A 15,464-nucleotide genomic window follows, 5' to 3' on the forward strand; every position below is an offset into this window, starting at 1 on the left:
ATTTGCTATCCAGTGTACAACTAATCAGAAGTCCATTTATATTTTCCATGGTTACCCAAACCTTTTACGATAAAAACATGAAGATTGAGTATTAATTTGGATATGATTGATTAATACGCAGAAAGTAAACAATGGTTTACTTGAATGACCAAACAATTAAACATGAAATTCAATAGGTGCCTCTTTAGCGTGCACATTTTTTCGGGATATACAAAGTGTCGTTTTCTTTGAAGGGGTTGTATTAAACTTCTTTCTCGTTGAGATATAGATGGAGATCACAATAAAATGATGAACAAACGTAATCACCTATAGAAATAATTTAGTGTAAATGAGGTAATTATTAAATAAATTGTTTTTGTGTAAAATATTATAGATAAGTTTAGTTTAGTTTAATTTTAATTTTATACTCCATAGATAAAAAAATTACATACCTACCCTTGGAATTTTGGCGCAAAAAGAAAATTGGAATTTTTTTTTTTCATTTTTTTTACATTTAATCATGGTGGCGCCGAAATTCAATACTACCGAGTGACGCCCTGTCGTCATCCTTTTAAATTTAGTCCATTTAGCTTAATTTTGTTCAATTTATTTACTTTTTATTCCATCAGTAAGTCTGCCTTGAAATGACCTCATCCATCTTAAACTTTAATACCGATCAAATACATACCACTTATATAAATAAAAATGTATAGGAAAAAGCAAATATATTTGTCTTATATATACACAACTAATATAATACTTAACCCGTTTTAAACTTAGACGGATAATAATGTTTTAAATAAGAATTTGTATTACTCCGTATTTCACAATACATTAGTTCAACGAGTTCTAGCCATTTTCGTCCATTTCGATTTAATATTTTGTACTCGTAAATTCATTTCCGGTTGATATTGCTTAAAACCTTTTAAACTTCCTTTTATTTTCACCTTTATTTTTATCAATTTTATGAGTTGTATCATAAATTAAGATAATTTAAAATAAGAATTAGTGAACCGCTTTTTCATCTGGTTTACGGTATAACATAACGTTTCAGTCCAAAAGACCAGATCAAGCCTAAAACTAATGAAACATATAATTAATTAACTCAATTAAAAAATACTTTCAAACCCCTATATAAACACCCTTCACACATCTTTTACCTTCCACCATACCAACATTTCACACTCTTTCCACCTTCCTCCTCTCTAAAAACTTCTCATCTCCAAAACCTAAACAAAACACAAAACTTGTTCCATAACCAAAAATGTCTATAGAACCATTATCCCTCTCCCTCTCTTTTCTCCCTTCACCACTTTCCCTCCCCATTACCGTAGCCCTCCTCTTCTTCATCTCCATTTTCGCGTTCTTCCTTCACCCTGGTGGTCTAGCATGGGCCGTCTCGACAGCCCGTCGTCACGGTCCATCCGCTATTCCCGGCCCAACCGGACTCCCAATCCTCGGGTTAGCTCTGACTTTCACCTCAGAAACCGCTCACAGCGCACTTTCCCGTCTTGCTCATACCTTCCGTGCCACCTCTCTTATGGCGTTCTCTATTGGTTCAACCCGGTTCGTCATAGCGAGCAAACCCGAGTCGGCTAAAGAGTTGTTAAGCAGTACAGCTTTTGCTGACAGACCTGTTAAGGAATCGGCTTACGAGCTGTTATTCCACCGTGCAATGGGGTTTGCTCCGTTTGGTGAGTATTGGAGAAACTTAAGGAGAATTTCATCGACATACTTGTTCAGTCCTCGTCGACTAGCCGCCTTCGGCGGTATTAGAGCCGAGATAGGCTTAACCATGGTTGATCAAATCAAAACATTAATGAAACAAAATAATAATGTCGAAATTAAGAAGGTGTTACATTTCGGGTCGTTAAACAATGTCATGACGAGTGTCTTTGGTAAAAGTTACAACTTTGTGTCAACCGTTTCAAAAGACGGAGTCGGGTTTGGGTTTGGAGTCGGAGAAGGGGAAGTACTAGAGGAGTTGGTTAGTGAAGGGTATGAGTTACTTGGTATGTTTAACTGGAGTGACCATTTTGGACCTCTAGGATGGTTAGACTTACAAGGGGTAAGGAGGAGGTGTAAAGGTTTGGTAAAAAAGGTTAATGTTTATGTTGGGAATATCATTGAAGAACATAGGTCAAGGAGAAATAATAATTACTGTGGTAAAAGTAATGAAGGAGGTGATGTTGATGGGTCTAGTAAAGATTTTGTTGATGTACTTCTGGATTTGGAAGATGGGGAGACTAAGCTTTCTGATTCTGATATGATCGCTGTACTTTGGGTAAATGTCTTTTAACTTTCTTTACTTTTCTGCATTTTTTGCATTTATTATGTTATTGTAACGTAATTTTTACATTGTTTACATTTATGTTGTGTTTATGTGCTTAAAGTCTTCAACTGTTGTTTTCCTTCATTTATTGCTCTTTTTGGTATATTATCTACATCTATGTTTTTATTGTTTTATGCCATTTTCTTGTGTTTTTTATTTGATGTGGATCGTTGTCCCAAATATCTGATATAAACTGGGTCCATTTGATTTGTGTTCTTTGTATTTTGCATGTTTAGAATATGACAAGTAGGACTGTGCACGGGTCCAATCCCAACCGTCTCGGTTGGGACTGGATCGGAACCGAAATATCAAAAATTCTTGGAAAATCTTTAATTAGGTGTAGTTGCTTAGTGGGGTTTCCTTACCTAAAAACAATTAGGGCATCTAATTTAGTGGGTTATTTGATTATATTTCCATGGGTCTTGCCTCTTTTAGATTTTAAAATATTTTTGATATTAATCCTAATCTTGTTAAGAAACAAGCATTAAACTATGAACTTACCATGTCTAGTAATTATTCCTAAAAAAATATATTTTTTAATTTTTTGTTTTGCAATAAAATTCTCAAAATATTTTCCAGTTTAATCTAATACTAATAACACAAATAATTATGATTGTCACAGGAAATGATTTTCAGAGGCACTGATACAGTAGCAATCCTGTTGGAATGGACTCTAGCCAGGATGGTTCTACACCCAGAAATCCAAGCCAAAGCCCAAGCCGAAATCGACACGGTGGTCGGAACCAACAAGCCAGTTTCAGACTCAGACCTTCCAAACCTCCCATACTTACAAGCCATTGTCAAGGAAACTCTGAGGGTGCACCCACCCGGTCCACTCCTCTCATGGGCTCGCCTAGCTGTACACGACACTCACATCGGGACCCACTTCATCCCAGCTGGCACCACCGCAATGGTGAACATGTGGGCCATAACCCATGATGAGAAAATATGGACCAACCCTAATGAATTCAATCCTGAGAGGTTCATGGAGGAGGATGTTCCCATCATGGGTTCAGACCTCAGGCTCGCTCCGTTTGGGGCTGGTCGTCGTGTCTGCCCTGGAAAGGCGATGGGATTGGCTACGGCCCAGCTGTGGTTAGCTCAGATGCTGCAGAATTTCAAGTGGGTGGCTTCGGAGGAGCATGGTGTGGACTTGACCGAGTGTCTTAAGCTTTCAATGGAGATGAAGAGGTCATTGGTGTGCAAGGCTGTTCCTAGGGTTATTGATGCTTAATTAGTAGTGAGTGTGTTGAGTTTAAGTTGTGTTATGATGATTAGTACGTTGGGTTAATGAATTAATTATGGTGTTGTTTTGGGTTTTAAATTTCTAGGTTTAGTGTGGTATTAAGAGAGCGATTATGAGTACGAGTATGAGTATTATGAGTAAGGGGTCGATCTCTACCATGTTTTTGCAATCTTATGTAATGGGGGAGATTAGATTGTTTGTGTTAAGTCCAGTGTCAGTGTGTGTAATCTTATGAACTGCTTATGAAGTTAGTATTTTTATGGATTTTAATTAGTTATTTTGTGTTGTGTTCATTTCTTAACTTGTTTTTTCATTAACTAGCAATTACAGTAATTATTGGGTGAAACGCTGAAACGATCTCATAGTTATATGGTTGTCAAATTCTGGGGTATAGTTACATAATATCAAAGTATGTTTGATATTGGTTAGCATTCTACTTTGCAATATTAAGAGTGGAGAATCGCATTCTACTTTTTGCAATAGCGTACGTCAAGTTTGGAGATTATTGCATGGAGTAATCTAGTTTGTTTAGTGAGCTATATAATCTTAATACTTATCGTCTCTATGTGCTAGACAAGACCACGAGTCCACGAGACCGAGTTTTTTTTTTTTTTAAATATAAGTGATCTATAGTTATTGGTCGATGATATTTCCTTTATTCCTGTAGATTATATTTCTAAAATATTTTTTCCGTGTACCTATTACTTTTTTAACTCAAATTTATTGACACTAAAGTTAATGTAATGGTAAAATAAATTTCATAACTATCTATGATGGTACAAATTTGTGTTGCCTTTAGTAGCCCTTTGTATACTAAGGTGTGACTTGTGTGAGTATTGGCTTAATGTCTTTATTTCTAAAGCTTATGAGTTAGTATGAGTTATGACTTGTGTCTTGTGAGTAGTGAACTAGTCACCAATGTTGGACACAAAAGCTTCACTATTTGTACATGGATAATTGTATGATTTTGTTTTAAGCTAAGTTGAGTTACATGTGAACTGTAATTTAACGATTTTTTTTTTTTTTATTATTAGCTTTTTACAATGTCAACAAAGAAAAAAACACTTTATTTGTTGCATATGTAATATAAACTAATGATTTTGAGTTTTTTGATTGTCCAAATAAAAACACTTTCTATTAGATTCTTTTACTTGATTTATAGTACTGAAGATGTCAGTGGTTAAGACGGAGGTATCTTGGACAATAGGTCTCAGGTTTGATTCCCCCTCCCCTTATTGTAATGCGACTAAGTGCGCGCTTCGTTGAACCAAAAAAAAAAAATAGTATCATCCACGCTCTTTACCATTTATTTTCATCCAGCTGTACCATAAGTATTGTAAAACTAAGGTATAAGAATCCGAGCTTATATATATTATTTCCGAGCTAATTCAAAGTTCATGTTTTTAATGTGTAAATGGATGAACTCAATACTTTCTAATAAAGCTCATAGTTTTTAACATAAAGCTCAGATTCTACACCGTACAACATATACAACTGATTGTATAGTCCATAAATTGGAATAAGTCCCGAGCAAGTTCTTGAGAAAACAGAAAATAACAAAATTAATAAAAATAAGGTGCTTATATCTAGAGCGGAAAAGACGTATATACCATTTAAGATCATATATATACCATTATAATCCGTATTTAAGATCGTTGCAATCTCTTTTGTATTGCATAATCTTAGTTATAAAATACCTTGAGATGCATCTTTATCCCATATTCTTAAGGCACATCAAAAGAAACATAGGCTTTTCATTCTCTTTGCCTTTATGTTCTTATATATACTTGGATTCCTGAGGTAAGCATTCTAATTATTTTATAACCAAAAAAATAATAATAATGCAAATGATTGAGGAATAAAAAGAGGGCAACAATGATAAATACATGGCTCCCCTTTTTTCATGGGATCCAAAATCCTTTTCTTGGAATATTTTGTTTTAATTTCACTTGTTTTTGTCTTGGGTGTTTGCAAAAAGTTTTCTCCCTTTTAACAAAGAAAGATGCATTCGGAATTTATGTTGTTTTCATGTACATATACTTTTGTTTTGTTTATTCTTCCTTTTAAAGTTTTTAATTGAGGCCTCTCTTTTTTACATTTGAGTATTAGCTAATTACGTAAATTCGTATCATTGGCTCCCATTTCAAATTTATACTCCCTCTATTCAAACCAGTTTCATACATTTGACTAAAAAATTGACTTTATTCAAATATCAACTTTGATTACTTATTTATCTTTTTTCTAAATTGTGAATGATATAGGAGGGTCGAAAGGGTACCAGCTAATGATATTTATCTGTTTTCACATTCACAAGTTTTTTTACAAAAGTATCCTTACTATTAGACGTTTACATTACATTACTTAAACTCATGTCACACAATTTGTGTGAGACGTGACATTTATCCGAATCTCTACACGGTTTTAACGTTAAAATCAAAATCTAAACTAATTACTAGCAATTAGAGCTACGTAATTTACATAGTACAACTTACCCAATATTTTATAGTTATAACGCCGCATTAGAATTACATCTTGGTACGGACATGTACACTTCGTATGATATAACAAACGTCTAAAAATATTGGCACCACTTGTGTGTAAGCATGTTGATCCATATATACACGTCCCCTTGTAATTTGTACTCTAGGTATTGATTCTAGATTAATATTATAATGACAGATTTGGATATCATGCATATGAATCAAGGATATATAAATTAAGCACAAACTCGAAACCCCCATTACTACTAGCTAGGGTAATTAATTTAATCCCATAAGCAAAGAATCTGTGTTTTTGTGTTACTCCAATATCTGCGTGGCAGGTTAGAAAGTCATGTCTATAGATTATATAGTGTGGTAATTTGAAGAAAAAAAAAATTATTCCATTGACCACTAATCAAAGGTGTCCTAAATCCTAATATTTAGTTTAGTGTCTAATGCAAGTAGAACATTCATTAAAGGTATTTTGTGTAAAATGGGGTCACTTATAAATTCTCTTATTACATAATTAGGTTATCGGACTAGGTAGAATGTTTAAACGTATTTGGTGTAAAACGGGGTCACTCCTAAATTCTCCGATTACATAATCGGGTTATCGAATTAGGTAGAATGTTAAAAAGTATTTGGTGCAAGATGGGGTCACTCCTGAATTCTATGATTCGGTAAAATGTTTATGTGTGACAACTATATATAGTTTGACAAGTCTACATTTAACTCGGCCGTAAAAGTGTGTTAAGTTGTGAATCTTTTATTCGTGTTATATAAGGACATCACGAATCACGATCTGGCAAACCATGACACAACACGAAAACATGACACGAAATTACTGGGTTTGGGTTGAGGCTTAATGACCCATTTATGTAAGTGTGACGACACGAACAAGACACAATATTTAATTAGGTTGGGTTTCGGTTGAGCTCTCTAAACACGAACTCGACACGAATGACCTGTTTACTAAATTAATCCTAATTTTTCTTGATCCTTCATCACATAAATATATTTAAACTTTCCAAATATGGACACTACAAAAAAACACACGGAAAACTGACCGAAATAATTCGTCAATAAAGCCGTTTTCCCGTCAGAAACACGGGTTCCTGACGGAAAAATCGTTAGGAATCAACCGTCACTACGATTCGTCACGAAAAACGGTTCCTGACGGTTTTTCCGTCAGTAATTGTATTACTGACGGAATACCGACGACTAATCCGTCAAACATATTCTCTAGGATTTGGCAGAAAGTCAACATAAAATTGACTTTTTTGACGGAAATTCCGTCAGAATTTTGACTTTTCTGACGGAGGACGGCGGGGTGGCCGAGAAGGAGAATCCGAAATAGAAGAAAAGGAAGAAGAAAGGAGAAAAGGAGAAACGGAAAGAAAGAAGAAAAGGAAGAGAGGTTATCAGAGGAAGGAAGGGACGACGCCGATGGTGGCCGATCGATGTGGTGACGCCGGTGAGGTTGCCGGTCCATGCCGGAGGGAGGCAGGGTGAAAGTGAGTTGGGGAGAGTGAAAGTGAGTAGAGGAGAGTGAGGGTGTCGTTTACTTTTTATTTATGTTTTTAGAACTTTTGACGGATATTCCGTCAGTATCCCTTAAAAAATGACGGAATTTCCGTCAGGATTTTAAGCAAACACGGGTTCCTGACGGCTTTTCCGTAAGGAATTTACTCTCGAGTAATTATCAAAATGACATCTCTATGAAGTCATATCTGACAGAATATCCGTCAGTAAATACAAATTCCTGACGGAATATCCGTTATAATTTTGTAACTATTTACGGAAAATCCGTCATAAATGCGTCACTCATTATGGCGCCAAAGCCAATATTCAACGCGCCATTTATCTATGCCGGGAAATCCGTCAAGAACACACTACCGACGGAAATTCCGTCACAAATCCGTCAGTTTTCCTTATTATCTGACGGCTTTGTTTTTCCGTCAGTTTTCAGTGTTTTTTTTGTAGTGGGACATGACATGAAAACACGACAGAACCCGACATGAAATTAACGGGTTAAGATTGAGGCTTGATGACCCATTTATGTAAGTGGGTAGACACGAACACGACACGATATTTAATTAGGTCAGGTTTATGACCCGTTTACACGTAATACGAATACAAATCCGACACGACCCGATCTATTTGTCAGGTGTAATTACGATCAACAATCATTATAGTTATGTTGGAGCCTATTTTGAACAACTGCTAAATACTTAGAATACGTAATTTGGATTATATACAAGTTATGAATGCTTAATCGCTTCATTTATACTCCTATCTTAATTATTTATTTACTTTTTTTTTATTTTTTTATAAGAGATTTTTTTAAAAACCAAAGGTAAACAAATGCTTGAGACGTAAGAAGTAATAATATGCTTACATCCTCTATTTACTAAAAGAATAGGTGAAACTTGAGATTTTCCCGCTCAAATAATTTCACTTATAAATCATTAAATTGGGCCTAATACTTTGGTTAATCTATATAAATATTGGGCCTTTGTAGTAGAGATGTTAATTTCTCTACACATTACAAAAAAAAAAAAAACCGTGCATTTGCACGAGATCTACCGTAGTTCCTATTAAGCATGAAGGATAATGTGAAGAATCACATGCAGGTCTCGCACATCGAAAAAATAGAGAAGAGTGATCTAGCTTATAACCCAAGGGCCTACTCCACCCATTATCAATTGATTTTGAGATGAAACTTGAACTTGTAAAGTAGACACTCTCTCATCGAGGGCGCGACCCAGGCCCATGTGCAATCTAATATACTTTATAAAGCCCTTTTCAGTGACTAGTTTTTGAACTTGGTGAAGTTGCTGTAATAATGCAGGCAGGGCAGATCTAAGCCTGGCTGTCTGAACGTCAAACAGTACTACTCGTAGTATAATTGAACTTAAAAGTGAGTTATCAACCAAGTGATTACTAATAATTAATTACTTTAACAGGTCGATTATCACTAAGTATAGTGTATTTTTGGGGCCACCTTTAAAACCCTAATGCTTGTCATAAGGTGGTGTTGATACGAAATTAGCACAAACCCTTTTGTTATTGCCTTTAATATAGGCAACCCTTATGTTTTGAGAGCCCTAAAAAGAAGCATTTGAGCTTCTCTTCACTAACTAAAGCTTTTAAGTAGTCTACATACTTTAAGCATTTTGATTTGGCACATCATCATAATTTCCTTGTTGGATGCTTCTCATACATTCTCCTTTTCTCATCCCCCCTAATCATAGCCTACTTTAGGCCATTATGTGTTCATCATCACAATCATTATGACCATCATTACCATAATATGGCTATATAATACTCCCTCCGTCCCAATCATTTGTTTACCTTCGGATATAAGAATATGTATGTATATAAGGTCAGGTCAATTCGGCTTTCTAAGGTATGGATGGAGCACAGCTGCGCATAGCTCCTCATACCTGATGCTAAATATTCCACTTTAGAAAGGAAAATAGATAGTAATAATTTGAACTAGTGATCCTACGAATCTATGATAAAGCTGTGGCTCTGATATCACGTCAAGGAAACAACTCAACGAAAAAAAACTTAAGCTGATAGTTAGAACCCATGACTAATTTTAATACTCTAACAAAGTAACACTCATCTCATGCAAGGTCATTCAGAACACGTTATGTTTTCAGTACATGGCTAAGATTGTGTACATCCGGTTTATTCTATTTAGGTGGAGACGTGGAGTAATGTGGTTATAGCTGTTACGGGCATGGAGAAAGCTGGCCGACTTTACGCAGAACGCAGAAAGGGTTTTACGCGTAAAGCCTTCCATGAGGAACCTTGTATACTTTATTATACTCTCAAAAGAAAAGATGATCCAGAGTAAGATCTAGTGTACTGTACACTAACTATCTTTGAGATCTTAATATACAACTGAATCACTGTTCACATGGCATACGTGCTCAATTATGCACCCTATCTATATCACAACTGATGCTACTCATGGGAGGATATAATATGATTATTATGCATATCAACATGGCCATTAAAAATGATATAAACACACTGCACTAATCTGTTTTGCTTCCCTGTACCTGTACACAAATTCCTCTGTAGGAACACTCAGGAATGTTACTAACATATGTAAATGGATGATGTCACATGTTAAGTTACTCGGACGTGTTCAGAAGTAGCTGCTACGGGTGCATGTCCATATGTTAGACCCAACTATTTTCATGACAAGCTTCATCTTTTTAAATGAAGGGCACAAGTATATCATATCTGAACGTTGATTGTCGAGTAATCCTAGCAGCTTCCATATATCAGTTCAATGAATGCCTCTAAGTCACGTAATCTTGTGTCTTATGTTTCATACGGTCTCAGAAAATTCTGGGTCGGGTTACCTTTGTCAGGTCTATAGACTATCGATTCTTTGATCAATAATATTTAGTTTTCTAAGTGACGAAAAAGATGAGTGAGTTCCACATCAGTAGTTCATCTCCCAGCATACTTTAATTCAACAAGGATGAGCATAAAGGGTACTTATAAACTTTAGTCCCACAGTTATAAGGAATATTCTTGTCATTTAGCAATCTAGATACATTTGCTTTTCACATTAGCATTATGATCTTTTGAGTTTAGTGATTTAAATTATTATTGGACAGATTATTCTTTAAACAAGCATGTAGGGGTCTTTATTGCTAATCCATATCGATCAGTAGCCAAGCTCGACGTAGCAAACCAAGTCGTAACTGATTAAACAATTTTGCATTTGATAAAAGACTTTACACCGAGTGTTGCGGTATATATCTGGATAAAATCGAATAAAAATACATGATGTCCTCTAGTATTGGAGTATTTGGAGAAAGAAGTATATAATAAAAGACTCATATTTGTGCAAGTCGCGCAAGAAAAGATGTAAAGTGTCAGCATAGTATGTTTTTGTTTAGTTACCATAATCAACCATTGAGGATTCTTTGAAAACTTTGAATGAATCAATGACGGTGTTCAATCTATCTTTCATCTTGTCCCATCTTCTCTCATTCGCGCCTGTTGTTAATGTGTAAAACTTACCTGCAATAAGGAGGAAGTAGTGCAGTACAGGCAGTTATTTCATCCCTCTTTCGAAAGATACAAAGTAAAACATCTTATGTCATACACATGGGAACAGTTTTTTAGATATGTATGTTTTGGTCACAGTTTACACTACGGGGTGATACTCATGACGGGGTCCAAAACCCGTCAGCGTTAAAACTGTTCTTTGGCACCCTTTACAGCAACGAAAAAAAGATGCCGCTAACCTGGAATTTATCGGGAGTTATCAATAAGAGTAGTTGAAGAATATTTAGCCGACATCCATATCACTGCTATTGACCCCAATATATGCAGTGATATGGATGTCGGATAAATATTCTTTAACTACGCTTATCAGTTATAACTCTTTTACGGATTCAATAGTGCTGACAGGAGTACGATCATAAATTGCATGATAAACAAAGATGCTGAGGTTTAAAAGAGAACAAATGATGTCAAGGTTGTTCAGGCACATGAATGATGGTCTGAAAGATTTGGTATGGCGTGTGATATGGTTTATAGATAGAATCGTAAACTATAATGAAAGCAAAAGTGTAGCCCCTCTTTCTATCTACTACTTACCAAAGCAACCATGTACATAACAATTCCAGGTACATAAGATTTGCAGTTGACAGTTTGACATCATGATATTTTCTATGATAGCAGACGCAACTGACATCAATTCAGAAAAACATAATGCCAAACAAAATGCAGGATATGTTCCATACCGTTGTTAATACAAATAGCGCTGAGAGCATGGCGAGTGTAATTTGGTGCTTGGGCAAGGAACTCAAACGTATAATATGTCTTTCCATCAGCTTCATGCTGCAAGCAACATAAGGTGGTTATCGACTTATCGTTATATTTGCAACTTTAAAGATAAAGTGTGAGTTTCCAAATTTTAGAACTAAATAAAATTGTTACACGCTTTATCTTGAAAATTTACAGATGAGGTTAGAACGCTTATCAGCAATGACAATACTTCATTATCCCAATGGATCTCGCATGTAGTAGGGTAAATAGGGCTGGGTGTAAATAGTCTTATCTCCACGATAAAACGCATAGTTTTGGATCAATCATAGAGAAAATTGCATACTAAAATGTATCAATGCTTTGTTACGTCAATGTACAAGAAGCATAGAAAATTTAGTGAGCCATTTTATTTCATTCAATCATATTCCAAAGTCGAGCAAGTTTTTGGCCCACTGGAAACTATAACTGATTAAACTGTTAACAGAAATAGTAAAATCAATAAGCAAATCTCAATGAGCACTCTTTCATAAACAGAATTTTCACCAATTAATTTCACATAAAGCAATGAAGTGAAATCAACTCGTAAGGATATAAAAACTGATGCACATAACCCATTAACCCTTTAGCTCATAGTATGAAGCATGCACGACACGCAAGCTAGTGCACAAATCATACAAAGTCTCTGGAATTTAGGCGTGTAAAATGCTTGTGCATGTCCATCTAGCTATTCTTAAACCCACACACGCCATGATAGGAAGGAACAAATAGGAACAAATAGGCATATAGAACGGTTATGCTATGATCCGTGCATGATGAATCAATGACTTACACCCCACTCAACTAAATAGCAATGACCTAAGAGAGAAAGCATAAACATGAAGAGTTGTGTACATTGTAGCTAATTGAAGGCCAAAATAGTGACCCCCTAAAACTAAGAAAATGTAATGCCAGAGAAAAGGTCATTGACTCATTGGTATACCTCTTGAGAAATACTACGTACAAAAAAAAAAAAATACGTTGAGTGAATGCAGAACTATTAGCCAGCAATGATGAATTATCATTCTTTTTCGCGATAAAATCATTCAACATATTTAAGGGTCCTTTAGGTGGTAATCCCTTTGCAAGACCGTTTATGCTCAATACACTTAACATGGAAATGGACACTTCATTTCAGGTTAAGTGGCCAATACTTGTATCTGCGTCTAAACAACAAAATATTTGCAAATGCGTCCCATATCCTGGATTTGAATGCTTGTGTGCAGGACCTCACAGTACTACTGTACCTACAGCTCAAGAAATCCTATACCAGACTCTTGAATCCTTAACTAAGTTGTCAGTTTGTCAACCATAATGAGATTGAGCGTCACAGGAGCCTAAGAGAAGATGGTTGAGAGGTTATTCAGATAGGAGGAAGTTTATATTACTGGCCTGAGAATAGAAGTAAACAACTCTGCTAGTTGAGCTGGTTGCAATTTATGCTCTTCTCAGGACTGTTGTGAAGCAACATTCGTTTGGCGAATCTCGATACAGTTTTCAGTATGACCATCCACACAAGGGTAAATGATACATAAATCCAACCACCTTATTTCACCAAAGGCAAGAGTTTAGTCATCTGGGCTATATTGTTGTTAGGTACACCTTTTGATTTATGATATACAAAAACTTCTCAATAAAATCGAAGTATTCAAAACCCTACAAAGTGAAACAGTTTAAAAATATTTGAGGTCGTAACTTGATTCAAATAAATGAGCCGTTCACTGGTTCATGCCTCATGTATAGTGTATACAACTTCCTGCTGGATGACTGATCAACACCAAATAGATTTATTTCATAGGCACCCAGAAGATTGAAACATGCAATAAGCTTTCAGTCACTAATCTTGCTTGAAAGATGTATTTTATACCACAACAAATACCATCAGCCAAATTTACACTAGTACGGAACTGAAGATCAGGCTTTCAGGACACAAGTACCTCTACGATGTCGGGTAAACCACATAGATCAAAAGAAATTGAAATGTCAGCAATGCAAACAGAGTAAAAAGAACAGAGATTCAAACCTCTTTTGCTTGAATAAGCTTTGTTTTTTGTGTAGGAGGGGCCAACACCTTTTTAATCAGTGTTTCAGCAACCTGAAACAAGAGAATGTGAATATCAACATCTCATACAATGACTTCTAAGTTTTTCTACTGTACTTATTATTAATTTACACAAGAGAACCATAATATAGACCACCACCACTTACTTCTCCTGTGCCTCAACTCAAGGGATCCGACCTAAGACGGGGAAAGGGGGTTTGGACGTACGTGGTCTTATCCCAATGCTAGAAAATTCTAAGAGGCTGTTTTCTGCTAACCCTTGTGATAATTGTGGTGAGAATTGCATTGTTCGACTGCTAATCACAGTACGAGAAGTGCAAGCAGTCTAATGAGTCTATTCTATTGTTCCAATGCCAAACACTTGGTTATACGAGATAGATAAACAGACATCAGATGATTCTCAAAACTTAACACTACAAGTCAAACCTGATCTGGAGGTCCAAATTCTCGTATGTCCTGCTTGGCAGTTGGAAGGATATTCACACTGACACTTTCTAATGGTTCAATGACATCTTTGAAGACCTTGTCTTGACCCTGAATAGCCACTTCCTAAAAGCAGAATGCAGCAAGGCACGAAAGGCACACACAATAGTGAAAACCATGTTAAATAACATTCACCCATAAGGTAATATCCATGTCAAAGAAGAAATAATCAAACTTATAATACCTGCCAGCCAAATGGATAGAGAAACTCATAACCATCTTTTTTGTCCGAGACAGAGAGGAAGTTCTTCCTAGGTTCTGCAGCAACTGAACCATATCAAGGGTGTGCTCTTAGGATATCTGCCACTATTATGAGATGTTGCACTTCTAGACATTACTTGAGTGCAAAATACAGCACTATAAAATCACAATCCAAAATCTTTTTATCGTAATGCTCTAATAAGAACGAATCAGAAACATAGTCAGCATGCTAAATGTAGCACAAGACATACATTTGTCACTTACATGAGGATGGAGTCTCTGTAAACAATAGTATTCCAGGGAAACAGGTACCAAATGCTAGAAGCTGCCTCTTTGATATTCTATCTGTGAAAAGACAAAAACGTTCCTTTGTTACACCATTGCATAAATGGAATACTTGTGCATTTTAACGATTTCTCCATGATGTAAAACTTGCCACTACATGCACATGTAACAATCGCAAAACTGTTAGTAGTACTTAACATGGTTCCAAATAAATTCCAACCCAGTGAACCGACGTACACCATTCTTATGGATTCACCTCATTTTCCTCTCTGAACCATTCAAAAAAATTCACTACATCTGCGCTTTTGGGTGAACTCTGACTACAAAAGAAAAACATACATCGCCAAAGTCTGTAGGTTCAAGTGTTCATCCATTTGCTCTTATACCCTCTCTAAGCTCTCTTGGTCCATCCACTTGATAAATAAACCTTTCTCACACGCCGCTTTCTTAAACTTGTGCCATTTAGCAATGCAGTAAACCCAAATGAATTGACCAATTCCATAGAATGCAGAATTGAAATGCAAACATGTGTCCCACAATAATACTTTCAATCTT

The 15,464-nt window shown here is 35.8% G+C and overlaps 2 protein-coding genes across 2 annotated transcripts; one reads left to right on the forward strand and one right to left on the reverse strand.

Moving 5' to 3' along the window:
- Window positions 1-1,141: 1,141 nt before the first annotated feature.
- Window positions 1,142-3,834, forward strand: LOC141639427 (cytochrome P450 78A5). Its single transcript, XM_074448558.1, has 2 exons — window positions 1,142-2,263; window positions 2,934-3,834. The coding sequence occupies exons 1-2, from the start codon at window positions 1,244-1,246 to the stop codon at window positions 3,543-3,545; spliced, it is 1,632 nt and encodes a 543-aa protein (XP_074304659.1). The 5' UTR covers window positions 1,142-1,243; the 3' UTR covers window positions 3,546-3,834.
- Window positions 3,835-10,764: 6,930 nt separating this feature from the next.
- LOC141639426 (psbP-like protein 1, chloroplastic) lies at window positions 10,765-14,969 on the reverse strand (the record flags this gene model as incomplete). The annotated part of the gene is given in 6 exon segments (XM_074448557.1): window positions 10,765-11,089; window positions 11,818-11,914; window positions 13,902-13,973; window positions 14,367-14,489; window positions 14,608-14,690; window positions 14,889-14,969. Coding segments are annotated over 6 exon segments (584 nt in total), but the record flags the coding sequence as incomplete, so codon positions are not given.
- Window positions 14,970-15,464: the final 495 nt, after the last annotated feature.

Source organism: Silene latifolia, unplaced genomic scaffold, assembly GCF_048544455.1.
Source record: "Silene latifolia isolate original U9 population unplaced genomic scaffold, ASM4854445v1 scaffold_388, whole genome shotgun sequence".
Taxonomy (NCBI): domain Eukaryota; kingdom Viridiplantae; phylum Streptophyta; class Magnoliopsida; order Caryophyllales; family Caryophyllaceae; genus Silene; species Silene latifolia.

Bases quoted from the DNA above. Each gene is read 5' to 3' on its own strand.
- LOC141639427 (XM_074448558.1), top strand. From the start codon at position 1,244: ATGTCTATAGAACCATTATCCCTCTCCCTCTCTTTTCTCCCTTCACCA. The intron at 2,264-2,933 runs GTAAATGTCTTT...TGATTGTCACAG, and splicing joins ATATGATCGCTGTACTTTGG to GAAATGATTTTCAGAGGCAC.